The 26,994-nt window shown below is 40.5% G+C and overlaps 1 protein-coding gene across 4 annotated transcripts in view; it reads right to left on the reverse strand.

The window, feature by feature from the left end:
- The window catches only part of ULK4 (unc-51 like kinase 4), a 524,814-nt gene that overhangs the window by 210,876 nt on the left and 286,944 nt on the right, over window positions 1-26,994 (reverse strand). For all 4 annotated transcript variants that reach the window (XM_061127855.1, XM_061127853.1, XM_061127854.1 and 1 more), the window contains one exon: window positions 19,737-19,842. In XM_061127855.1, the coding sequence (XP_060983838.1) occupies window positions 19,737-19,842 (106 nt within the window). The remainder of the gene's footprint in view (window positions 1-19,736; window positions 19,843-26,994) is intronic.

The raw sequence follows: 26,994 nt of genomic DNA on the forward strand, positions 1-26,994 counted from the left end.
GAATGGAATTAGGTCATTTGCAGTGATGTCGATGGACCTACAGTCTGTCACACAGAGTGAAGTCAGAAAAACAAATATCACATATTAACAAGTGTATACAGAATCTAGAAAAATGGTACTGATGAACCTATTTGCAGAGCAGGAATAGAGACAGAGATGTATAGAATGGACTTGTGGGGGGTGGGCAGAAGAGGGTGGGACGATGGGGAAAGCATTGACCATATATGCACCACCATGTATAAAACAGATGGCCCGTGGGAAGGTGCAGGGAGCACAGGGGGCTCAGCTTGGTGCTCTCTGATGACCGAAGAATTGATGCTTTGGAACTGTGGTGTTGGAGAAGACTCAAGAGTCCCCTGGACTGCAAGGAGATCCAACCAGTCCATCCTAAAGGAGATCAGTCCTGGGTGTTCACTGGAAGGACTGATGCTGAAGCTGAAACTCCAATACTTTGGCCACCTGATGCAAAGAACTGACTCATTGGAAAAGACCCTGATGCTGGGAAAGACTGAGTGTGGGAGGAGAAGGGGATGACAGAGGATGAGATGGTTGGATGGCATCACTGACTCAATGGACATGAGTTTGAGTAAACTCTGGGAGTTGGTGATGGACAGGGAGGCCTGGTGTGCTGCAGTCTGTGGGGTCGCAAAGAGTCGGACATGACTGAGGTGGGGGTGGGGGGAAGGAAGGGAAGGCTCAAGAGGGAGGGGATGATATGTACACTTAAAGATGATTCACACTGTTGTACAGTAGAAACCAACACAGCATTGTAAGGCAAAAGTGAAAGTGAAGTCGCTCAGTCGTGTCCGACTCTTTGCGACCCCGTGGACTGTAGCCTACCAGGCTCCTCCCTCCATGGGATTCTCCAGGCAAGAATACTGGAGTGGGTTGCCATTTCCTTCTCCAGGGGCTCCTCCTGATCCAGGGATCAAACCCAGGTCTCCTGCATTGCAGACAGACGCTTTAACCTATAAGCCACCAGGGAAACCCAATTAAAAAACCAAAAACAAGTTCCACTTCCATGTTGCCATTCTGAAAGTTCTCTCTATGGGCTCTCTGGATATGGATGACTCATTTTCCTCAAGGGACATTCACCTCTTCAGGCAGAGACCCTGATTCAGAGGTGTTCAGGGCTAGACAGCATGGTTCTCAGGAAACGTGCCACTTCAGATCTCACGTCTTATTATTGTAATTAATGCCATTATTTTCATTACTGAACCTGTCAACTTAAAAAAATGTTATTTACAACTTAAAACTTGAGGGTTATGTTTTATGTGGCGGGAATTTTTAGGACTTCAAGCCCAGAGACAGCATCTCAAGTAACCCTGAGACAACTGCTCCCAGGAGCTGAGGGGAGGAACCAGGTTTTACAGAAGTTTTGCAACAAAGGGCAAGTAGTCTGAATATCAAAAGATTATTCTTAATTAGAGGAAGCCAGACATTTCAAGTTAAGGAATTTAGCACTTCCTATGTATGGGAAGATGCAAGAGTCTGGGCTCACTGAAATTATTCCTTTCATATGCATCTCAGCTATCTGGAGCCAGTATCCCGAGTTTGTCACATCCTGAGCTTCCTCAAGGCTCACCCTAGGGAGTGGCTGCAGTCTGATGCTGTGAGGTCGCAGGTATTCTTTTCCTTCCTGACATTACGGCTCAGGAGCTCACAGTGGAGGGCTGGAAGTGCTAACGACTGTGACCTCCTGTTCACTGATATGGCAAGAAATACTCAATTTCTCAGACCTAGTCTCTCTCTTCTCACCTCATCTTCTCACGAGCACACACCATATGCAATTATCTTTAATGTAATTTTCAAGAGCCTTTGCTCATTCATTCTTTTACTGATTCATTTAATAAATATTTATTAAGCAAAGATGACATGCTATATGAATATGAATGCTATATGAATCTGAATGAATATCCTTTTATTTAATAACAAATACCTGATCAAGCTCAGTAAAAACCTTTTGGATTGGCCATGCTGTCAACGTTGACATGACTAAGCATAGTATGGTCACTCCACCAATCTGATTACTGCTTTAATTTTGCAACATGGACCTGTCCCCAGTTACTCTTTATTTCAAATAAAGTAACTTCTCTCTTTTTTTTTTTTATTATTTGAAACATCTTTAAAGTAAGCATCAGGTTTTCCATATCAGTTATGTATCAGAGCACTAGGGTGAATGCCATCCCCAGATGGAGAGCTCAGTTGGTGGAAGCCCAGGATTAAAGAATGCATGGCTGGGCTGGTGGTCCAGTAGTTAAAAATCCACCTGGCAATGCAGGGGACATGGGTTTGATCTCTGATCTGGGAAGATCCCACATGCTACAGAGGAACTAAGCCCATGTGTCACAACTACCGAGTTCGTGCTCTAGAGCCCACAAGCTGCAACTATACCGAAGCCTGTACACATAGAGCCTGTGCTCCAAAACAAGAAAGAAGCCAGCACAATGAGAAGCCCATGCACCACACTTGCTGCAACTAGAAAATGCCCACATGTAGCAATGAAGACTCACCACAGCCATACATTTTTAAAATCTTAAAAAAAAAAAAATAAAAAGACTCCATGGCTTTATTCTCTGGGCAGAGAGTCACTTCGCCTCAACACTGGCCAGATGTCTCAAAAATAAAATACCATGCCACTGTTTACCAAGGACATCAAAGGAGAAGATACTGACTGATGTTTACAAAAGAGGACCATGAGCCATCAGTAAGTAATATTACCCTGAAAGAAAGAGACAGTGTTCCAGTCAATTTCATCAGTAGCAAATGAAACTTAAGCAAAAGCTTGGCTCCAAATGAGATGTGGAAGAGAGCACCCAACAGTGCTCTGACCAAACACTTGCAGCTCTGAAGACAGGGGTGAGCCCGAACAGGGAGCAGAGGCCCTCAGCTAGCAACCTCACATCTCAGGATCATTCAGCTGTTTTCCAGCTGGGGGAGCCCAGGGGAAGTTTTTGCACCTTGTTGGCTTTGCTTTCATCATATGTACAATGAGAGGTTTGAATAAATGACTTTTAGGAACAGTCCAACTCTAAATCCTCTGTGATTTATATAAGAGTTACTGAATGACATGGAAAAAAACTAAACCCAAATCAGAACAACTGTCTCTAACAGGAAAGGAAATCTTCTGGGCATGGTGCAGGGTAAGAGCTCTTAGTAGGGAGGGGAGGACAAACTATAATGCCCAGAAAGATTCAACTGTGGTGGAAAATGTTAACAGAATGAAAAATAAAAGCCCTGTTATTTATTCAGCTAGGTACAGCTAATATCCAAGAGACATCTAGAAAAAAAAGATTGGATTAAGTCCAAAATTCGGTGCTTATATAGACAGAAGATCATATTGTCTGCCAATCACTAGTGCATTTATGTATCTGTAACTGGAAAGACAGACAGAGCTGACTGCTTACATTTTACTGAAAATGATAACACTATATCATTGCTCTTTGGGGACTCATTTTTTCTAAGCGTGCAAAATTCTACAGGCTTTAACAATAAAATGCATATAAAGACATTTGAAATCTAAGTGATCTCTTGACATTTGACTAAAAGTCAAAGCAGAGGACCACAGGACAAATAGAATACTTCACCCATGAAGGGTGAATATTAGCTTTGTTTCATGGTCTGTAAATGACTTATTAAACTCCTCTATAAAGTTTTATTACTGTTCTAAACCCATTAATAACTGTCCTCACTTTAAATGTCCTACTGTTTGCTGAATATGCCAGCAGTGGGCTGCAATAATGGCTGCCTGGCATTAGATTTTTTTCTCTAAAACTAAGGATATAAAAGAGAAGGCGTTAGACACACTATGCAACGCTGATTATATCATTTAAAGGAAAATAATAGAAAGAGCCAGATGTTAGTTGTCTCTCTTTGTATGGGTATAACCTGCTTGATTCCACATTTCCATCTTTAGTTCCTGACTGTCAGCAGCCTAGACAGAAGGGAATAAAAGTGAATGTGTGTTTCAGCACATTGGGAAAGCACTTAACAGAGAAAACAATTTACATCTTAATAGCTTTCTTTCATTACATCGACTCCTCCTCTGCTGTTCATCTTAGAGGCTGCAGAAATATTTGCAAACTATTGGTAAGTATAAAGAGAATCACAAAATTTCTAGGGCTGTCAGGATCTCCAGAGGCCGTAAGCCAACCTCCCATCCGCACTGGAATCACTTCTCTGCTTGGTCTCCTGAGACTGATGGTACTTGGTTTGTCCTGAAGTGGACTTCTCCCTACTTAAGTCTTCAAACTGTTGGAAAGAACTGTCCTATGCTGAACAGGAAGTGGCTGCCATGGAACTTTCCCTAAGACCCAACATCCTGCCTATCGGAGCAACTCACAGCATGAATCTCCTCCCTGTTTCCCATGACACATCCAAAGACAGCGCTGGAAGCTCTCATTGGTCATCTAGCTTACAAGTCGCCCCTCCCAGCACGCTCTGCTGCTCCTTAGAAGGAATGGTTTCCATCGGCCTCTCCATCTTGGATGCCTAAGCGAAGGAGCTTCTAGTTTTATCTGCAACATTTCTTTAACATTTCCCCCAAAAGTAAACTCAACATCCCTCCTTACACAGAGGAGACACCAATGCCCCAGAGTTGGGCCATCAGAGAGTAGCCTGCTTCTGGAAAGCACTGTGGTCGAGAACTTGAAGTGCATATGAACATATGGGGAAAACAGAGACAATAAAATCAGAGTAAATTCATGGAAACCTCAACTTTAAGACACAGGACAAACACAAATACAGGGTACATTCTACTCATTTTCAACACTCCATACATTTAAAATGGGTAAAATGGGAACGTTAATATTAATTTCTTTTCCCTGGCTTGTGTTTGATAGGAAAGTTTCAGGATCTTCTGATCCTACAGCTTCAAGGAAGTTACTTCCAAAGTGAATTTGCTATCTCATGAAATACATACATTAAAAAAAATTTTTTTAACTAATCTTTGCTGCCAAAATAATTGCTACTCTCAAAATATTTGTGCTCTTTGTTGAAAACTGTGGCATCTCTGCTGAGAAGTGGCTGCCCAGTCAGACTTTCCAATGCCCAAAACTATATTCTCACATGGCCCAGAAACCAGATGTCACTGATTAATGTGAGCAAGAGAGACATATATCATTTTCAGCTGGGGTTCTTCGTTAATTGTGGTAAAAACACATACCTAACATAAAACTTACTATTATAACCATACAATTCAGTGACACTAAATACATTCATAGTGTTGTGTAACCAATGTCACAATTTCCAGACCATCTTCACCATCGCAAATAGAATCCCTGTACCCATTAAATAAAATTCCTCATTTCCCTCCTCCCAGCCTGTGCCAACCACTATTTCACTCTGCTCCTATGAATTTGTCTATTCCAGGTATCTCATATAAGTAAAAATCATACACAATGTGTCCTTTTTGTATCTGGCTTCCAACATTTAGTGTAATATTTTCAAGGTTCACCTACGTTGCAGCATGAATCAGAATTTTATTTATTTTTAAGGCTGAATAGTACTCTGCTATACGTACACCTCACATTTGCTATCCATTCATCTGCAGACGGGCTTGAGAATTATTTTTGCCTTTTAGCTATTGTGAATAATGCTGCAATGAACATTCACGTGTAAGTTATCTGTTTAAGGCTCTATTCCACTTCTTTTGGGCATATACCTAGGAGGGGAATTGCCAGATCATATGGTAATTCTATGCATAACTTTTGAGGAATCATTATTGTCTTCCATAGCAGTCATATTATTTCACGTGGTCACCAGCAATGTGTGAGGGTTCCAATTTCTCCATACCTCACCAACACTTGCTATTTTCCTTTTAAAAAATAAAAATAAAAAAAAAACAGTTGAGATCCTAATAAATTTGAAGAAGTATCTCATTATAGTTTGATTTGTATATCCATAATGACAAATAATGTTGTGCATCCTTTCATGTGTTTATTGGCTATGTGGTTGGGCTTTTTTTTTTTAAGAAATATCTATACAAGTCCTTTGTCTCCTTTTGAATTAGGCTACTTGTTTTTTTGCTGTCAAATGTTCTCACCACAAAAAGAAAATGGTAATTACATCATGTGATATAACTGTGTATCAAATCAACACAGTATATATGTTAAACATACATATTATATGTAAACTATATCTCAATAAAAAAGAAAGAGAAAGGAGAGAGAGGGTGGGCTGGAGGGAGCACAGAAAGAAGGAAGAAAGGATTCTACAAATAAATACCTATTTATAAATAAAAAAAACAATGGCCACTCAGAATGGCCATTATTAAAAAGTCTACAAATAATAAAGAACAGAGAGTGTGGAGATAAGGAAACCCTGCAAAACTGTTGGTGACAATGTAGACTGGTGCAGCTACTATGGAAAGCATTATGGAGGTTCTTTAAAAAACTAAAAAGAGAATTACCACATCATCCAGCAATCCCTCTCTTAGGCATATACCCCATGTGTGCGCGCCTGGTCGCTCAGTTGTGTCTGACTCTTCTGTGACCCCACAGACTGTAGTCCACCAGGCCCCTCTGTTCATAGACTTTTCCAGGATTACTGGAATGGGTTGCCATTTCCTCCTCCTGGGATCTTCCTGACCCAGGGACTGAACCCATGTTTCTAGCGTCTCCTGTACTGGCAGGCAGAGTCTTCACCACTGCACCATCTGAGAAGCCCCAGTCATACACTCAGAGGAAACTCTGATTTGAAAAGACACATGCGCCCCAGTGTTCACAGCAACACTATTCACAACAGCCAAGACATGGAAGCGACCTACATACCATCCACATACAAATGAACAAAGAAGAGGCAGTATGTTACACACACACACACACACACACGAATACTACTCAGTCATTAAACAAAGAGTGAAATAATGCCATTTGCAGCAACATGACCTACGGACTGTCATACTAAGTAAAGTAAGTCGGGCAGAAAAAGATAAATATATTGCATCACTTATCTGTGGAAAACGAAATATGATACAAATGAACTAAAGTTCAAAATAGAAACATTCACAGACATAGAAAACAAACATGGTTACCAGAGGAGAAAGGGGTAGGGGGATGAATTAGGAGCCTGGGATTGGAAGATGCAAGCTATTGTGTATAAAATAAACAACAAGGTCCTACTGTATGGCACAAGGAACATAGTCAATATCTTATAATAAACTATAGTGGAAAAGAATATGAAAAAGTACCTGTGTGTGTATATACTGGATTGGCCAAAAAGTCCATTCGGGCTTCCCATCTGCTGTTACGGGAAAATCCAAATGAACATTTTGGCCAACCCGATGTGCGCAACGATCACTCTGCTGCACACCTGAAATGAACACAGCACTGTAAATTAACTATACTTCCGTTTTCTAAAAGGGGGCTCTAAGGTCATATTTGTGAATTTTTCAGTACATTCTATCATAACCTGCTAGAGTGGGAAAGTTATGATTTAAAGTGTCTGATGCTGCCTTAGAATCTAGTAACCTATCTGGGGCTTCACTTTTCTTACTCTAATGATCTGCTTGTATGGCCCCATGAGAGGCTTGCTCAGCTATTTTTAGTACTTACTTTCAAATACTTATGCTAAGTTTACTAATTATACATGACAAACCTGCATATATTATCATTTAATCCTCAAATCAAAGCTACGAAATGGGTGCCATTATCCTAAAGAGATCTCACCAAATAAACTGTAGACCTAGGATTCAAACCCAGCTATTTCAATGATCACACCATGTTACTTTCTTCCACTCACATGCTAACTTCTTAACTTTCTCCCTAAATAATGGATTTGTATCCTTCCTTTTACTTGGAAGATAACTTCAAAAGTCTTTCAGTAGCCCTCTGAGAATTTATAGGATGCTCAACTCATTGTATGCTATTTCCTGACACTATTATCAATTCACACCTGCTATAATGTGTCCCTCTCCTTCCTATTTTTAACATGTTTTTAATGTGACCTTGCAAAGAGCTTGTTAAATGTCTTTTTCTTTTCTTTCATTGAAAAACTTTTCTGATAAGTGATCATATGGCTTGGATATCTCAAAGTATTTCAGATTAAGAAGCCTAAGTGAGCACTGGTCAGTAGACTCATAGGAAGGGGGAGTGAAGACATGCAGGCCAATCAGTATCAATGGAATACTAAAGAAGGAAAACTGGACAGTTCAATCTATCCAACACATAATTCTTCATATTTCAAGATTAAGGTAAGACAAAATAAAAGAAATGAGAAAGAATCATTGCTTATAAGTCTGTAGCTCCCCAAAATGGCTCTGCAAAATCCCAGATTACGTTCTCAGTCTCTGCCAATGGCTTTTATCATGCTTCAGAGCAAGAGGATCTGCTCCTTGGAGATGAGTTAGCTGGATTGCAAAAGTGGAGAAGAACTGGAGAAGAACTGATGAAAAAAATCAGTGAGCAGCTCAAATTTTACCCACGTTGGCGGCCTAAGAAGAATCCAGCGAATACTGCCTTATGGATATCAGGTTCTCAACAAACACACATGGAGGGAAGAGACGTACGAAACACATCACTGCAGACGAGCGCAGACAACACAGAGGTGCAGAGTGCAGACCCAGAGCACTCACTCTAGACACAGCGCATGGGAACCACTCCGGGTGTCAGCGCAATTTACTAAACAACTACTACGCATCAGCAACTGCACAGGAGGTGCAGTTGTGAATGGGAAAGGCAGGTTCCTGTCTCTGTGGGGCTTTCATCCTAGCAGATGGCATGGACGTTAACCAGCTAATTATACAGCTCATGTTTTAATTAAAAGTGAAATACGTGCAACAAAGGAGAATACGGGGTATCACGGAAGGTTTTCTGGAGGAAACGGTGTTTGAACTGAGCACTGAAGGAAGGAAGAAGGTAAGAAGGATGGGGAACGGTGGGTGGGATGGCACAGAGTGGAGAGCAGCCCAGCACCTGATGGAACCAGAGACAAGGCGGCTGTGGCCACAGCGCAGACAGAAGAGGAGGAAGTGGCCTGAGAGGCAGTGGGTGAAATAAGAGCTGTCTGTTATGTTAATGAGTCCAGTCTTGCTCCCAGGAGCAGCAGAAAGCTACCAGACAGAATAATATGATAAGATTTGCCCCTTCAAATGATCATTCTGGCAGTCACTACATGAAAAATAGATCAGAGGGTCATCATCTTCTCCAAGATTCTCCTGTTCCCAAGGTCAGTCCTACACAAATCATGCAATGATGCTCAATGTCCTTAACTTTTGGGGAATTGCAAATCAACACCATGTGTGACATCACTTCACACCATTAGGACAGCCATAATGGAAAAGGACACAAGATAACAAACAGTGGAAAGGGTATGGAGAAACTGGAATCCTCCAAACATTGTTGGTGGAAATTTTAAATGCTGTAGCCACTCTGGAAAACAATGTGATGGGGAAAATGGAAAGGGAAAAGGTAGAAGTAGTGACAGATATTTTTCTGTGCTGCAGACAGTGACAATAGCCATGAAATTAGAATACTCCTTGAAAGGAAAACTCTGACAAACCTAGACAGCCTATTAAAAAGCAGAGGCATCACTTTGCTGCCACATGTCTGTATAGTCAAAGCGATGGTTTTTCTAGTAGTCATGTACAAATGAGAGAGTTGGACCATAAAGAAGGCTGCATGCCGAAAAATTGATGCTTTCCAACTGGGGTGCTGGAGAAGACTCTTGAGAGTCCTTTGGACAGCAAGGAGATCAAACCAGTTAATCCTAAAGGCAATCAACACTGAATATTCCTTGGAAAGACTGATGCTGAAGCTCCAATACCTTGGTCACCTGATGCAAAGAGACAACTCATTGGAAAAAACCCTGATGCTAGGAAAGACTGCGGGCAAGAGGAGAAGGGAGCAACAGAGGATGAGACGGTTGGATGACATCATTGACCCAATGGACATGAATTTCAGCAAACTTTGGAAGATAATGGAGTACACAGGAGCCTGGCATGTTGCAGTCCATGGGGTCACAAACAGTTGGACAGGACTTAGCGAATAACAACATTACCTTACTAAACAATGTCTTGTCAAATTCAAGCAATGCCCATTCTCTGTTCAGTTAAAGTTCAATATTTTTGACAGCATTTGTATCTTATATATTTCCACTATATTCATTTAAAATGAGAACAATTTCTAAAAGTAATAGCTGGATTAAACCTACTCATCGCATAAGAATTTACTTCAGATTCAAAACTTCACACAGACATAAAGCTAATAGGGGCAGTTTGTTAATGCAAAGTTTTAGTGATACCAAGGTAGTGAGAAATAAGAAAAGTTCAAATATGTGATGAAAGTGAAAGTGTTAGTCACTCAGTCGTGTCCAACTCTTGAGATGCTACGGACTGCAGCCCTCCAGGCTCCTCTGCCCATGGAATTCTCCAGACAAGAATACTGGAGTGTATTGCCATGCCCTCTTCCAGGGCATCTTCCTGACCCAGAGTAAGTAGGTAGTCAGTAATGACCGACCAGTTTCCTCATCTTCAGTTCAAACTGAACTGCAGTCTGGCCATGTTTCCAGATCGCTCTGGACAAAACTGACCCTGTGCCCCCGAAGGCACCAGCCAGTCCTACTGCTTCATCCTTTCCCCTGGCTCAGCGTCTCCTCCGCTGTAGCTGCACTGGCCTCCCTGCTGCTCCTCACCCGCCAGGGAGGCCCCCACCCTGGATTCACACCTACTGTCCTCCCCACCCACCTTCGCCCAGGTATCTGCATGGCTGCTTCCTCACTTCCTTCCAGCTTTTACTTAACCACCGCCTTCACAGTGATGCCTTCCTTGGCTCCCCAGAGTAGGATTTCAACCCCACCTCCATGCAGACACCTCTCCCCTTTTCCTTTTTTCTTTTAAATCAGTGTTTATCATCATGTGACATCTAACTTTATCTAACATAAACTTTCTTGTTCATTGTTTTGATTTGTGGTTTATTTTTTCCATCAGAATGGAAGTGCCATGCAGGCAGAAATCTTGCCAATTTTGTTCATTCCTCACACCAAGAACAATGCCTGGTATATAAATATTTGTTGACAGACTGAATGAACTAGATAAGAGTGGGAAATCATCTGTTTTGTAAATAAAATCTTACTGAGACACAGTCATGCTCATCCCTTCATGTATTTATTCTCTATGGCAATTTTTGTGCTACAGGAGCAGAGTTAAGTAAGATGTATGTATGTATTTATTATGATTTTTAGATTAAGCCCTTAGGGCAAATATTTCATTTATTTCTTCATGCAACCATGAAGGTAGTAATCTCTTCTGAATATATTCATTTAAATTTAATTTTCAGTTTTTCTTGAGTTGAAGCATAGTTTAACAACTAAATTTTACAAATATGTTGACGTGAAGATTTGAGAGCAGTTTTGGGAGAATTTGAGTTAGGTACTGTACAAGAGGGGCTGGAAAACCATGGCCAGTGAGTTGACCACCTAATTTTGTAAAGAAAACTTACGGACAAGGGCCATTACCACTCACATCTGGATTCTCCGTCCTGTTGCCTGCTATTCTGGCAGTATTCAGCAGTGGTGGCAAAGATCACATGGCCCTACAAGCCTAAAATATTTACTATCTGGTCCTTTACACAAAAAGTTTGCCGACTTCGCCTCTTTAACATCATTCTGAACATTATCCTTAAACACAAAAGAATTGAAGAGAGCTATTAAATACACCGTCAAAGCTCAAACAACTCTCACAGTAATTTTCTGGTCTCTTGAGGAAACACCAACTTAGGCAGTTTTATAATATACCTAGCAAGAAATGAGTGTTTTGATTTCTGACACACCATAAACCCATGAGGACAAACATAATTTCCCTAAACGGTCCTTTGGAGGGGCTACAGTTTTTTGGCTGCCACAGTCTGTCATGTAAATCCATTATGCTGACAGCTCTGCTGGTAAGACTGAAGCTGGAATTAATATCCATTATCTAAAGGTCATTGCACAGGAATGAGCCGGCATCCAATTTTAAATGTTAATAACAGTAACATTTTTTCAAATATAAACAAAAGGTCTTACTTTGTTTTTTAATTATTTCCCTAAACACTTCATTTAAAAATGAAAATTTTAAAGCAAAAAACCTGGATGATACAATGCAGCTACACACTGGTGCTGTGTTGATGACCCTACCTCTCAGAGTCTGCGTGCTTATGGGATGCGCAGAGGCCGTGTTGAGGTTCTCACCCGTACTACCTACCACTCCTCATTGAGTCTAAGATGCCAGAGATCATAAGGAACCACACCATTTTACATACCACCAACAAAGAAAAAATGCTGCCACTTACATGGCACACACTTTATCACTTAGAACTGCATCTTACACTCAACGCGTGTGCTCTGAGACATATTTTGATGTGGATTTTCTCATTCACTGCCTTTATGACACACAAAAAGGGATGTCTACGCACATTGAATTGGTTGAGTTTTTCTTAAAAGTCCTTCCCATTTGGAGACTGACTCCTCTTATTTGTCAACCTGGAATCATCCAACCTCTGTACTGTTTCGTAAATGTGGCTCCATCAGAACGTGGATGCAGGACAGTACTACAATGCATCTCTTCCGAGGTGTCTGGGTTCACTTCCGGGACACTCACACTCATTCCACAAGGTTCAACACACACATGCCAACAGCAGAAACTACACTGGGACTGCTGTCTGGATACCAGTGCTGCTGCACTCATTTCAGAGATGTTAAAGCTGAGGGGGGAGACGTGTGCTTTAGAACTCGTCCCTCCACTGTTAGTATGTGGCCCAACAACGAAATTCAGTCAGACACTGGCCTAACATAGAACCACACTGAAGCACTTAGAGGCAGGAATAATCATCTCCACTTCATCTGCACCACAGCTCACTTATAACAGGACGATTTTCAAAGTATTAATGTTACACGTAACTGTAACGTTTGGAATAGGGAATTTAATTCCGTATGAAATGTAATGAATACATACAGCGACAACTGAGCCAGAATTGACCCAAAATAAAAACTAACAAGAAGACTTTATTCAAACCAACCACAAACATTCAAGCCCATACAGTGGCAGATCATTAGTGACTCCTCATGTGGCCACACCCCACTGAATCTTAGTATACTCTGGGCTGGCAAACACTCAACACATCTCTTACCCAACTTTGGAAAAATCAGCCACGCTGAGTAGCCAAGAAGCCTGTAGAGCAACCGAGTATGATGAAAAGACACACCTGGTGTATCTCTGGAGAATGGAAACAGATTTCCCGCAGTCACACCTCTCCTCCCCACCAACCACTAGCAAGGGCCAGGAAAGTGATCCCAGCCTCAGTGTACCCCAGAACCCCACACTTACCCGCTTCCTCACCCCACCACACCTGCAGACTAACCACCTTTCTTAAGACCACCTGGACTCCTGGCGATTTTGTTCTAGCAGGCAGTAAACTTCTTTGTGAATCTTTTGACCTTGGGCTTAGTCTTATTCTTTGTCAGGACAGGTCTATAGTTTAATTCATAGCCCTAGGAATTAGTCCAGGGCTTTCCAAGTGGTGCTAGTGGTAAAGAATCTGTCTGCCAATGCAGAAGACATGAGAGACATGGGTTCAATCCCTGGGTCAGGAAGATCCCCTGGAGCAGGAAATGGCAACCCACTACTGAAAAATATCCCATAGACAGAGGAGCGTGGCAGACCACAGTTCATTGGGTTGCAAATAGCTGGACACAACTGAAGTGACTTAGTATAGCATGCACAGGACATGATTGAAATGCTATGGAAGGTCTAGACTAGCATCTGGTTTCAGGCTGATGCAACTTTACTTAGGACCATAGTAAGGTACCACCCAGTAGCTAGGCTGGAATTCCTACATCCCCCATGAGCATAATCTCTGCTGTATCAATCCAGCTCTCAACCTTATGGCATCTGCTCTATCCTTTTTCTAGGCCTAACAGAATCCTGTTCTGTGCTTGCCCACTGCAGCCCAGCCCTCACAAAGGACCTGTGTGAAACCTCCATGTAGACTTCTGGGCCCGATCCCTCTTTGCATCTCTTCTCTTATACTCTTCCCTGTGAACCTTCACTAGTTCTCATCCCTGAACACTGAACTCTTCCTCCCTAACTCGGCAAGACCTTGGTATTCTTCTTGGACTCTGCTTCCATAAACAGGCAAAAAACAAGCAAAGAGAACAAAAACAAAGAGTGTGATGAGGTTCACCTCGTGTTTCGCTTCTCAAGGCTCAGAACCCAATGTTGCCTATTTTCCAGTGACTGAAAACAAACTGCTTCACATGTTTTGTTGAATTTTCCTGTTGTTTTGGTGGGAGGGCATGTTAGTATCAGTTACCGTCAAGAGAGAAATCCTACATGCACTTTCCCAAGTATACATATTAAATCATGAAAATTGACCATATATTAGCTACAAGAAACCCTTAATAAATTCTAAAAAGACAAAACAGTACTGCCGAAACTTGCTGACCATAGTGCAATAAAACTAGAAAGAACAAAATTAATAAAACAAAATAAACCCTCACTGTTAAACAATTATTGGCTCAATGAAGGAACGTACACCAAAACTGAAATATATGCAGAAAACAAAAACAATGGATGCACTACAGATCAGAATCCAATACTGGAAGAAAATTCATAGCTTTAAATATTTTAATGATAAAGCAAAAAGGAGATAAATGAGTTAAGCATTCACAAAGAGTGAATCAGTAGATAAAAGAAGAATTTTTTTAAACTAGGACTAATATGCAAATTCCCAAACTGGCCTAAATACTATATGCACATTTGTATACGCACACAAATGCGCACATAATAGTTAAAACCATTATCTTAACTAATCAATAAAATTACAAAAGTGCAAATACATATATATATTTTGGAATATATGCATTATATATAAATATATATATAATATATTTAAATACATATATAAAATATATATATAAATGGAAGCAGGAAGTTAACTTCTGAAACCTAAGAAAACAAAAGAATTATGAGAAGCTATTCTGTCCAAGTCTATAGATTTGAAACTGTGTGTGAAATGAAGACAATCTAGGAAAATATAATATCCTGTAACTGACTCTATAAAAGATGGGAAAATGAAAAAAGATTTACTATCACTGTGGAAATATAGAATGGTGTCAAAGAGCTATCACAGCTACCGTACCTTCAAGAAAGAGAGCAAGCCAGATGGCTTCACAAGGGACTTCTATAAAACTTTTAAAAGGTAATATCTAAGATATCTAAACTGTTCCAGAGCCAAAGGAAGAAAGAAAACTTCCTTAAAAAGAAGCAGCAATACAGCAATAACACTAATATCCAGCAAAAAAGAAACAAGAAACAAAACTATAGATAAATCACTTATAAACAGCAAAGGAAAATCTTGAATAAAAGATTAACAAAAACCTGAAGCAGCACAATTAAAGAATATTATATCACAATTAACTGTGCTTACTGATCCAAACTGATGCAACTAGGGTGGTTGCATATTAGATACTCTATTAAATATAATCCATGACATGAATAGATCCAAGGAAAAATCATTTGATCATTTCCAGAGGGGTCAAAAGTCATCATTATTTATTTACTATTATTTATTCTTGATTGCAAAAGATAAAATGTAAACACTTCTTTAACCAGAAAAAAAAGATTCTGAGGCAATACCAAGATATCCTCTATATCATTCTCTTTGAATCTTGCAATTAGACTAGAGAGAAAAAGTAGAACTATAAAAATTAAAGACTGTTTCTATTTGCAATCATTATTATTACATAACCAGAAAATAAAGAGAATCATCTAGGTCATCACCATGGAAAGTAATAAGAGAATAAACCTAGAGACAAAGTTAATAAACGGAAATTAAAAAAACTTTCAAACACATACTTAAAAAAATAATTGAAAACTAAACTGGTAGAAAATTCCTTATTTCCGATAGCAAGTAAAAAAGGATAAAATATCTGGGGAGAGATAAACAGGAAGAAATGCATATGGCCTATATAAAGAAAACTATAAAGAAAGAAAAGTCAAACAAATGGGAAAACATAACATGCGCTTAGATCCAGAGACAAGTAATCTCATGTGCCCTGATGGAAGTATAAACTGTCAGGCTGCTTACGACAACCTGTCAATACCCATGGAAATTACAGAGGCATATACCCCTTGAGAAGGAAATGGCAACCCACTCCACTGTTCTTGCCTGGAGAATCCCAGGGACAGGGGTGCCTGGTGGGCAGCCATCTATGGGGTCGCACAGAGTCGGACACAACTGAAGCGACTTAGCAGCAGCAGATACCCCTTGATCTAGTGATTCTAACCCCAGGAATTTACTCTGTAGATAGTTCTGCTCCCATGTGAAGGTTATGTGTGCTTAAGAACTGTCTTCAATAGCAAAAGATTGGAAACTACCCATATCCATTAGATTACAGGTTTAGAAACAGTGGAATAGTGGCTGGCTTTCTTTTTCTGGGCTCCAAAATCACAGCAGATGGTGACTGCAGCCATGAAATTAAAAGACGCTTACTCCTTGGAAGGAAAGTTATGACCAACCTAGACAGCATATTAAAAAGCAGAGATATTACTTTGCCAACAATGGTCCGTCTAGTCAAGGCTATGGTTTTTCCAGTAGTCATGTATGGACGTGAGAATTGCACTGTAAAGAAAGCTGAGCGCAGAAGAATTGATGCTTTTGAACTGTGGTGTTGGAGAAGACTCTTGAGAGTCCCTTGGACTGCAAGGAGATCCAACTAGTCCATCCTAAAGGAGATCAGTCCTGAGTATTCACTGGAAGTGACTGATGCTAAAGCTGAAACTCCAATACTTTGGCCACCTGATGCGAATAACTGACGCATTGGAAAAGAGCCTGATGCTGGGAAAGATTGAAGGAGGGAGGAGAAGAGGACGACAGAGGATGAGATGGCTGGATGGCATCACCAACTCAATGAACATGAGTTTGGGTAAACTCTGGGAGTTGGTGATGGACAGGGAGGCCTGGCGTGCTGTGATTCATGGGGTGGCAAAGAGTCGGACACAACTGAGTGACTGAACTGAAATGAACCCATAAAACAGAATATGATGCTGCTGTATAAAAGGATAAATGTTTCAATGTACTAAAATCCCTCAACTCTTAGCAATATTTATTATTGTTGAGAATGCACATGCTTCTTAAGGGAGAAAAAAACATTGCCAACATTTAGGTATAGTGACCACACAGAAACACAACTCTAAATGTTGGGGGGAAAATCAAAACCGTGACTTAAAGATTTTATCCACTGATCTTGGATTTTTTTAGTTCATTGATCGTTAAAGATTTTATCCATTGATCTTGGATTTTTTTATTCATTGATCCTATGCAAGTCTTATTTTCATGAACATTCAAATGAGAGATTTTATTAATATAAAAGTAGTAAACACTGTGTTTAAGATGTAACAATATTCCCAACTTTATCTATAGATTCAATGCAATCCCAATCAAAGTCCAAGAAAGTTATTTTATGAGTATCAACAAACTGATTCTAAAGTCTATATTAAGGAGAAGAACAAACTTGAAGGACTGATGCCACCCGACTTAAAGATTTACCTTAAAGCTACAGTCATCAAGACAGTGGGTACTGGTGAAAGTATAAAGCAAATAGGTCAATGGAAGAGAACAGAGAGCCCAGTAACACACTTGGATAAATACAGCTAAATGACCTTTGACAAAGGAGCAGAGGAAACACAATGGAGCAAAGACAGTCTCCCCATCAAACAGTGCTGGAACAGCAACATACAAAAAAAAATCTACCTTATACCCTTCACAAACATTAACTCACAATGGATCACAGACCTAATTGTAAAATTTCAAAACTACAAAACTCCTAGAGGATAATGTAGGAGAAAACCTAGATGACACTGGGTATGGTGAAGACTTCTGAGATAATAACACCATGGACAGAATCCATTTTTAAAAATTGATAAACTGGACTTAACTAAAATTAAAACTTTGGCTCTCCAAAAGAATTAAAACACAAGTCACAGATTGGGAGAAAATATTTGCAAAAGACACATCTGATAAAGGACTTTATCCAACAAATGCAAAGAACTCTTGAAACCCAAGAGCAAGAAGAAAAAATAATCCAATTAAAAATTAAGTTAAAGATTTTAGCAGAGACCTCCACCAGAGAAGATACACAAATGGCAAACAAGAATATAAGAAAATGCTTCACATTGTATACCATCAGGGAAAGGGAAATTAAAACAAGGAGCTACCATGACCACTTAACAGAACATCCAAAATCCAGAACACTGACAACACCCAAAACTGGCAAGGGTATTGAGGAACAGAAACTCTCATTCACTTTGGGAATGCACAACGGTACAGCCACACTGGGAGATAGTTTGGCATCCCTTAAAAAATGAAATAATTAACATACTATTAGCAAGTACACTGTTCGGTATTTACCTAAAGGAGTTCAAAACTTATGTCCACACAAAAACCTTAATACGTATATTTATAGCAGCTTTATTCATAATTGCCAAAACCTGGAAGCAACCAAGATGTCCTTCATTAGGTGAATGGATTAACAAACTGCAGTACGTCCAGACAGTAGAGAATTTTATTCAGTACTAAAATGAAATGAGCCATCAAACCATGAAAACACATGGAAGAACCTTAAATTAATATTACTGAGTGAAAAAAAGCCAGTCTGAAAAGGTGACATACTGTATGATTCTAACTTTATGATGTTCTGGAAGGGGCAAAACTGTGTAGACAGTAAAAAGATCAGAGGTTGCAGAAGGCAGTGGGGATGGACAGGTAGAGCACAGAGGACTGGTAAGCCAATGAAAATACACCGTACAACATGATAATGGATGGATGGATGTCATTATGCATGCATGCTCAGTCGCTTCTGCTGCGTCTGACTCTTTGCGACCCCATGGACAGTAGCCTGCTAGGCTCCTGTGTCCATGGGATTTTCCCGGCAAGAATACTAGAGTGGGTTGCTCTGCCCCCCTCCAGGAGATGTTCCTGACCAAGGGACTGAACCTGTGTCTCCTGCGCCCCCTGCACTGCAGGCGAGCACCTTACCGTTGAGTCACACTGGGGAAGCCCCACATGGCATTACACACTTGTCCACACACAGAGAAAGTACAAAATCAAGAGTGAGCCTGAATGTAAACTATGAACTCTGGATGATTATTATATCAATGTACATTTATCTTTGGCAAAAAAATTAAAAAAATACCACTTTGGTGAGTGATACTGATAATGGGGTATGCTCTCCATGTGTGGGGACAGGGGTTATATGGGAAATTTCTGTACTGCCCTCCCAATTTGGTTTTAAACCTAAAACAAACAAACAAACAAAAAACTGAACTCTTTAATTGAGCTCTTTAAAAACTTCTAAAAGTTTTTCATTTCAGTATTACAGATATGCATAAGATGTAAAGGAAAGCCACCCTCAACGCATTCAGTCTCATTTTCCAAGGTGATTTTGAGCATGTATGTTTTTATTTTGATTGGTAGCAAAAAGTCTACACAGGATGCTTACATTTCCATTTCTTGATCTATCATCTGTAAGGAGTGTCTATTGATTTTGTGTCATGAACAAGAATGAATTAACTCTGAGACACTATCACAATCCAACCAGACTTCCCATTTGTGCTGGTAAAATTATCATATTTGTAGACCTTTAAGCATCTATTTTGATCGATCAACTCTAAGTAGTACTTGTTAACTGTCTACTATGTGAGATGAAGAAACTTATAAATAGGCAAAATTCAACATAATTAAAGATGAATTCTAAGAAGCATTTACCTTGCTCGTAAAGTAGCTTCATATTCGAATCTTTGCAGGCAACAAGATTGTTGAGCAATGCAACCACACTTTGCATGGTGTTACCCAGAATGTTCTCCTGATGTTCCTGCAACAGAGTACCATTTTCATCATAACTGTACAGAAACAGAGTAACATCATTACATCATAAAAAAGACAAATGGTCACATGACTGACCTCCCTTCATTCTTTTTTTTGTTTTTCTATTTTTTTATTTTATTTTTATTAGTTGGAGGCTAATTACTTTACAATATTGTAGTGGTTTTTGCCATACATTGATATGAATCAGCCATGGATTTACATGTGTTCCCCATCCTGACCCCCCTCCCACCTCCCTCCCCATCCCATCCCATCCCTCTGGGTCTTCCCAGTGCACCAGGCCCGAGCACTTGTCTCATGCATCCAACCTGGACTGGTGATCTGTTTCACACTTGATAATATACATGTTTCAATGCTTTCTCTCAGATCATCCCACCCTCGCCTTCTCCCACAGAGTCCAAAAGTCTGTTCTATGCATCTGTGTCTCTTTTTCTGTCCTGCATATAGGGTTATCATTACCATCTTTCTAAAATCCATATATATGCATTAGTATACTGTATTGGTGTTTATCTTTCTGGCTTACTTCACTCTGTATAATGGGCTCCAGTTTCATCCATCTCATCAGAACTGATTCAAATGTATTCTTTTTAATGGCTGAGTAATATTCCATGGTGTATATGTACCACAGCTTCCTTATCCATTCGTCCGCTGATGGGCATCTAGGTTGCTTCCACATCCTGGCTATTATAAACAGTGCTGCAATGAACACTGGGGTGCACGTGTCTCTTTCAGATCTGGTTTCCTCAGTGTGTATGCCCAGGAGTGGGATTGCTGGGTCATATGGCAGTTCTACTTCCAGTTTTTTAAGGAATCTCCACACTGTTCTCCATAGTGGCTGTACTAGTTTGCATTCCCACCAACAGTGTAAGAGGGTTCCCTTTTCTCCACACCCTCTCCAGCATTTATTGCTTGTAGACTTTTGGATAGCAGCCATCCTGACTGGTACCTCATTGTGGTTTTGATTTGCATTTCCCTGATAATGAGTGATGTTGAGCATCTTTTCATGTGTTTGTTAGCCATCTATCTGTATGTCTTCTTTGGAGAAATGTCTGTTTAGTTCTTTGGCCCATTTTTTGATTGCTGACCTGCCTTCATTCTTTGCACGAGGTTGGGTGATTATCTTTTTCCACTTGAATGAGGCAAAATTCCTCTATGTTAAGGTCCCATCGGTGAGTCAGGTGAGCTGGGAGGCAGCGTGAACCACGCAGGGCACCAGCATGGCTGCATGCTATCCCCTGCCCAAGCGCTGAAGGACAACCACTCTGCCCTCGGGGCTTCTGATGGGCAACTAAGGAGTCACAGTGACTAGAGGTCAAGTACGTAGAACTTATGAAACCACATCTGAAAGTGACTTTGAGATCACGAAAGAAAAACTTCTTAAAGAAATATTTCTGCAGTTTTGAGAGTCAACTGTTACTGCTGTTCTCCTTCCTCACTCTTACACATGGCTGGTGACGTTGAACATGACTTATTGCATCACTGCTTCAGTGTAATAAACTATACAGGGACCCGAAAGAGTGAACTCTGCTTTTCCTAACACTTCACATAGCATACCAGGGAGTAACTTGGGTCCAATTTCTCATTGACAAGACACAAAAGATAACTTCTTTCTAACTTTTTAAGGGATCCCAAATATTTTCTTTTGAAATACTTTTAGAGTCACAGCAGAGTTGTAAAGACAGCATACAGAGTCTCCATACACCCTTCACCCAGCTTCCCCTGTTAGCATCTTACCCAACCAAAGTACGTTGATCAAAACTAAGGTACCATTGGTATGGTTCTAATAACAAAACTAAAGACTATTCAAATGTCACATTTTCTGCTAACATCCTTTTCTGTTCCAGGATCCAGTACAGGATCCCATTTTGCATTGAGAATTAAGTCTTTCTTACAACTTTTATTTACAAAGTGCCCAGTATTCTAGGTACTTGGCTTATATCAGTGAATAAAACAAACCAAATTTTTTTTTTAAATTTTCAAAAAGCAGCCCCACCCTTGTAGAATTTACAGGTAGCAGGGGGGAAGACGATAATTACATTCTATGTTAAAGGATGAAACACACTGCAAGGAGAAACGGAACAGGGAACAGTTGTTTGGGTTTGCTGTAGGGGAAGGTTACAACTTTAAACAAAGCAAGTAAGGCATACCTCCTTCAGAAGACCACATCTGACCACATCTGGATTGGTACTTTTATTATAGTGCCAGGTTCTATTTGCTTATTTATTTTAGAACAGTTATATCAATGTTCATCCAGCCCGGCATTTTGTATGATGTACTCTGCATATAAGTTAAATAAGCATGATGACAATATACAGCCTTGACGTACTCCTTTTCCTATTTGGAACCAATCTGTTGTTCCATGTTCAGTTCTAACTGTTGCTTCCTGACCTGCATACATGTTTCTCAGGAGGCAGGTAAGGTGGTCTGGTATTCCCATCTCTATCAGAATTTTCCACAGTTTACTGTGATCCACACAGTAAAAGGCTTTGGTGTAGTCAATAAAGTAGAAATAGATGTTTTTCTGGAACTCTCTTGCTTTTTTCATGATCCAGCAGATGTTGGCAAGTTGATCTCTGGTTCCTCTGCCTTTTCTAAATCCAGTTTGAACATATGGAAGTTCATGGTTCATGTATTGCTGAAGCCTGGCTTAGAGAATTTTGAGCATAACTTTGCTGGCATGTGAGATGAGTGCAACTGTGTGGTGGTTTGAACATTCTTTGGCATTGCCTTTCTTTGGAATTTGAATGAAAACTGACCTTTTCCAGTCCTGTGGCCACTGCCGAGTTTTCCAAATTTGCTGGCATATTGAGTGCAGCACTTTCACAGCATCATCTTCAGGATTTGAAATAGCTCAGCTGGAATTCCATCACCTCCACTAGCTTTGTTCATAGTGATGATTCCTAAGGCCCAGTTGACTTTGCATTCCAGGATGTCTGGCTCCATGTGAGTGATCACACTGTGATTATCTGGGTCATGAAGATCTTTTTTATATAGTTCTGTGTATTCTTGCCACCTCTTCTTAATATCTTCTGCTTCTGTTAGGTCCATCTCATTGCTGTCCTTTATTGTGCTCATCTTTGCATGAAATGTTCCCTTGGTATCTCTAATTTTCTTGAAGAGATCTCTAGTCTTTCCCATTCTATTGTTTTCCTCATTTCTTTGCATTGATCATGAGGAAGGCTTTCTTATCTCTCCTTGCTATTATTTGGAATTTGGCATTCAAATGGATATACCTTTCCTTTCCTCCTTTGCCTTTAGCGTCTCTTCTTCTCTCGGCTATTTGTAAAGCCTTTCCAAACAACCATTTTGCCCTTTTTGCATTTTTTTTCCCTTGGGCATGGTCTTGATCACTGCTTCCTGTACAATGCCAGGAACCTCCATCCATAGTTCTTTAGACACTCTATCAGATCTAATCCCTTGAATCTCTTTGTCACTTCCACTGTGTAATTGTAAGAGATTTCTGAAAGGTCGGGTATGTTGAGACATGCCCCGGAAAAGTGCCGCAAGGCAAATTCCGGAGGCTGGCTAAACTTCCGGAGACCGACCCCCTGCAGCCTGGTCCAATCATGTACCAACACGGAGCCCTTAGACACTGACCGCCGCTGTAGCCCGCGCTTTCTTCCTTATATGAAAAGACCTGGCTTGGACGCCAGCCCTGGCTATAAAACCCCTCCCCCCCACCCCTCATACCTCGCAGACTCCCTTTGTCTCCTCGCTCACCCGCCCCTGGGAGTTCTGCCCGAGAGCGACCGCTCAATAAAGGCCTTCATCAACGATCCTTAGAGGTGGCTTTTTCCTCCTGCGGCGTTTTCTAACAATTTCATTATGATATATCTGAATGGTCTAGTGGATTTCCCTACTTTCTTCAATTTAATTCTGAATTTGGCAATAAGGCATTCATGATCTGAGCCACAGTCAGCTCCTGGTCTTGTTTTTGCTGACTGTATAGAGCTTCTCCATCTTTGGCTGCAAAGAATATAATCAATCTGATTTCGGTTTTGACCATCAGGTCATCAATAACCTCAGATATGCAGATGACACCATCCTTATGGCAGAAAGTGAAGAGGAACTAAAGAGCCTCTTGATGAAAGTGAAAGACAAGAGTGTTGGCTTAAAACTCAACATTTAGAAAACTAAGATCATGGCATCCAGTCCCATCACTTCATGGCAAATAGATGGGGAAACAATGGAAACAGTGAGAGACTTTATTTTCTTGGGCTCCAAAATCACTGCAAATGGTGACTGCAGCCATGAAATTAAAAGACACTTGCTTCTTGGAAGAAAAGCTATGACCAACCTAGATAGCATATTAAAAAGCAGAGACATTACTTTACCAACAAAGGTCCGTGTAGTCAAAGCTATGGTTTTTCCAGTAGTCATGTACGGATGTGAGAGTTGGACCATATAGAAAGCTGAGCACCAAAGAATTGATGCTTTTAAACTGTGGTGTTGGAGAAGACTCTTGAGAGTGCCTTGGACTGCAAGGAGATCAAACCAGTCCATCCTAAAGGAAATTAGTCCTCAACATTCATTGGAAGGACTGATGCTGAAGCTCAAACTCCAGTACTTTGACCACCTGGTGCAAAGAGCCGACTCATTGGAAAAGACCCTTATGCTGGAAAAGATTGAAGTTGGGAGGAGAAGCGGGCGACAGAGGATGAGATGGTTGGATGGCATCATCAATGTGATGGACATGAGTTTGAGTAAGTTCCAGGAGTTGGTGATGGACAGGGAAGCCTGATGTGCTGCAGTCCATGGGGTCACAAAGTGTTGGACATGACTGAGCAACTGAATTGAATTGCCATCAATGTTCTCCAGTGTTAATGGCCTTTGAGTTACATCTTCATCTGAATTTAGTATCAGTTTGATGATACCCTTTGTCCCTTCATTTTATTCCACAAACATTTATTATGCATCTAATGTCTATTTCTGGGGGAGATGGTAGAACTCCCTAGTATTTAATAAAAGCAACTGGGATCAGTGTATTTTTACTGGTAGATCTTCACATATTTTTTTGAAAGACATCTTAGCATGCATACTGATCCAACTTTATGTCCATTTTCCAAGAAAATCATCTATAATGTCCCAAGTTTTCAAACATACTGTAACAGAATCATACAGAACAATCTCTCCTATCTTCACCTATCTTCTCTGAGCTGACTGACATCACCTTTTACACTATCTCCTCCCTCTTCTTGATCAGACTCACCAAAGCCTTGCCTATATTACTGGTCTTTTCAGGGAGCCAGCTTCCCATTTTAGTCAAGAATCTATGTTTGTGACTTTGAGTTGGTCACTACAAATGTACGCAATTCCCACTTCCCTCTCCTAGATATATAGGAGGATGGCCCTTTCCTGCCCACTCATACTTAGAGTTGCCCCAAAGACTGGCTTTGGCCAATTGGACTCATTTGGGCAGAAGCTTTAAGGGCTAGAGATGGCTTCACGGTCATATCCTTCCTCTGCCTTGTGACCAGTCTGGAGGGAATATGCACCAATAGCCCAGGCCTCAGAATGAGGACCTTCAGCAGAGCTGCTCAGAGTCCCTTGATGAACACATGGTTTCCAAAAGCTCACAAAAACATCAACATGGCATCGGGCTCTAAACTGCAGTCATCAGACATGTACATCCCACCAATGGGAGTCACTCTATTTCTTGAGCCTAATCATCTACAAAAGGTCTGCTTTCCAAATATCAATGCCTGGAAAGTTCTATTCTTTAGAAACACAGGTATTAAAGTGGATATTCATGTTTGACTGTTTCACTGACACCAGCTTAAGAATATTAATGTGGAAGCAATGGGCTACCACCAATTTCATCTAATTATTCTTACAATTGGTTGGAGGGAAAGGATGATTAATAAGCACCAAGATGACATGACATGTTACTCATGATAAAGTAGCTAACGATACAAAGGAAACTTATTCTTGTGAAGAATAAAGACAGTAATAAATCTCTTCTTTTGTTTCCATTTGGTAAAATTATACCAGTCCTTGTTCAAAGGCCAGTCTGTCAGAAAATATAGGTCAGTTTTACTAGAGATAAATCCACTGTTCCTTTCATAAACATACTTTTGTGACTATATATGATCTTACTATGCTCTTGGAAGTATTTTTGGCTTGTTCTAAAGTCAATGCTTCAGTTTTTCCTGGTGCTCAAAAGTGAGAGTTACTTGTTGATAAAGGCATTTTCTTTAAGTACAAAAGTCAACTTTTCAAACCTCTATTACCCCTGAATACTAAGAGCCCAGGAATGTACCCCAGCCAATTAAGTCCTGAGACTCCCGGCCTGGAGTTTCCAGAGTCACTGTAGAAGGAGGGGCTCTGCCAGCCCCACAGTGCTCCACCTGCAGAAGGGCATAAAGGTGTACTCTGGCTATCAAGAGCCCCCACTAACCTTATCACTGGAGATGCTCAGGGCACAATATCTGATGCAGAGAATAGAGACCAAAGATCCTATAACCAGACTGGGAGACATGGCTCCTTTTCTATTTCAGCCATTATTCAAAACACTTTGTTTTAATTTCTTTGCTACTGATTTTTTTTTTCCATTTATTTTTATTAGTTGGAAGCTAAGCATGGGAGAAGGCAAGGGTGGGATGATCTGAGAGAAAAGCATCGAAACATATATATTATCAAGTGTGAAACAGATCACCAGTCCAGGTTGGATGCATGAGACAAGTGCTCGGGGCTGGTGCACCGGGATGACCCAGAGGGATGTGATGGGGAGGGAGGTGGGAGGGGGGATCAGGATGGGGAACACATGTGAATCCATGGCTGATTCATGCTATTGATTTTTTAAACTATTCACAGACCGTGAACTTTGTTCAGTATAAAATAGGGGCTTTGTTAAAATTATATTCACTTCTTCCCTCCTCTACCTACAAGAATGCTTCTTACTTAGTTTGAAAGAGAGAAACCATAGAACATAGTGACTGTGCCTGCTCAAGACAACGATGTGGTTCTCTAGGGGAAATCAGACAGTAACTGCTGTGGCCTGGAACTTAATTTCCCCCAAAAACAATGCTCAAGACATGACAAGAGCAGTTGAGAAGGTATGAAAGTGAATTAAGCACACTTCTATTAATTTCTATCAAATTGAGTTACTTCACTTCTCTTAGCAACTTTAATAAGATTTGTT

Source organism: Dama dama, chromosome 24, assembly GCF_033118175.1.
Source record: "Dama dama isolate Ldn47 chromosome 24, ASM3311817v1, whole genome shotgun sequence".
Taxonomy (NCBI): Eukaryota; Metazoa; Chordata; class Mammalia; order Artiodactyla; family Cervidae; genus Dama; species Dama dama.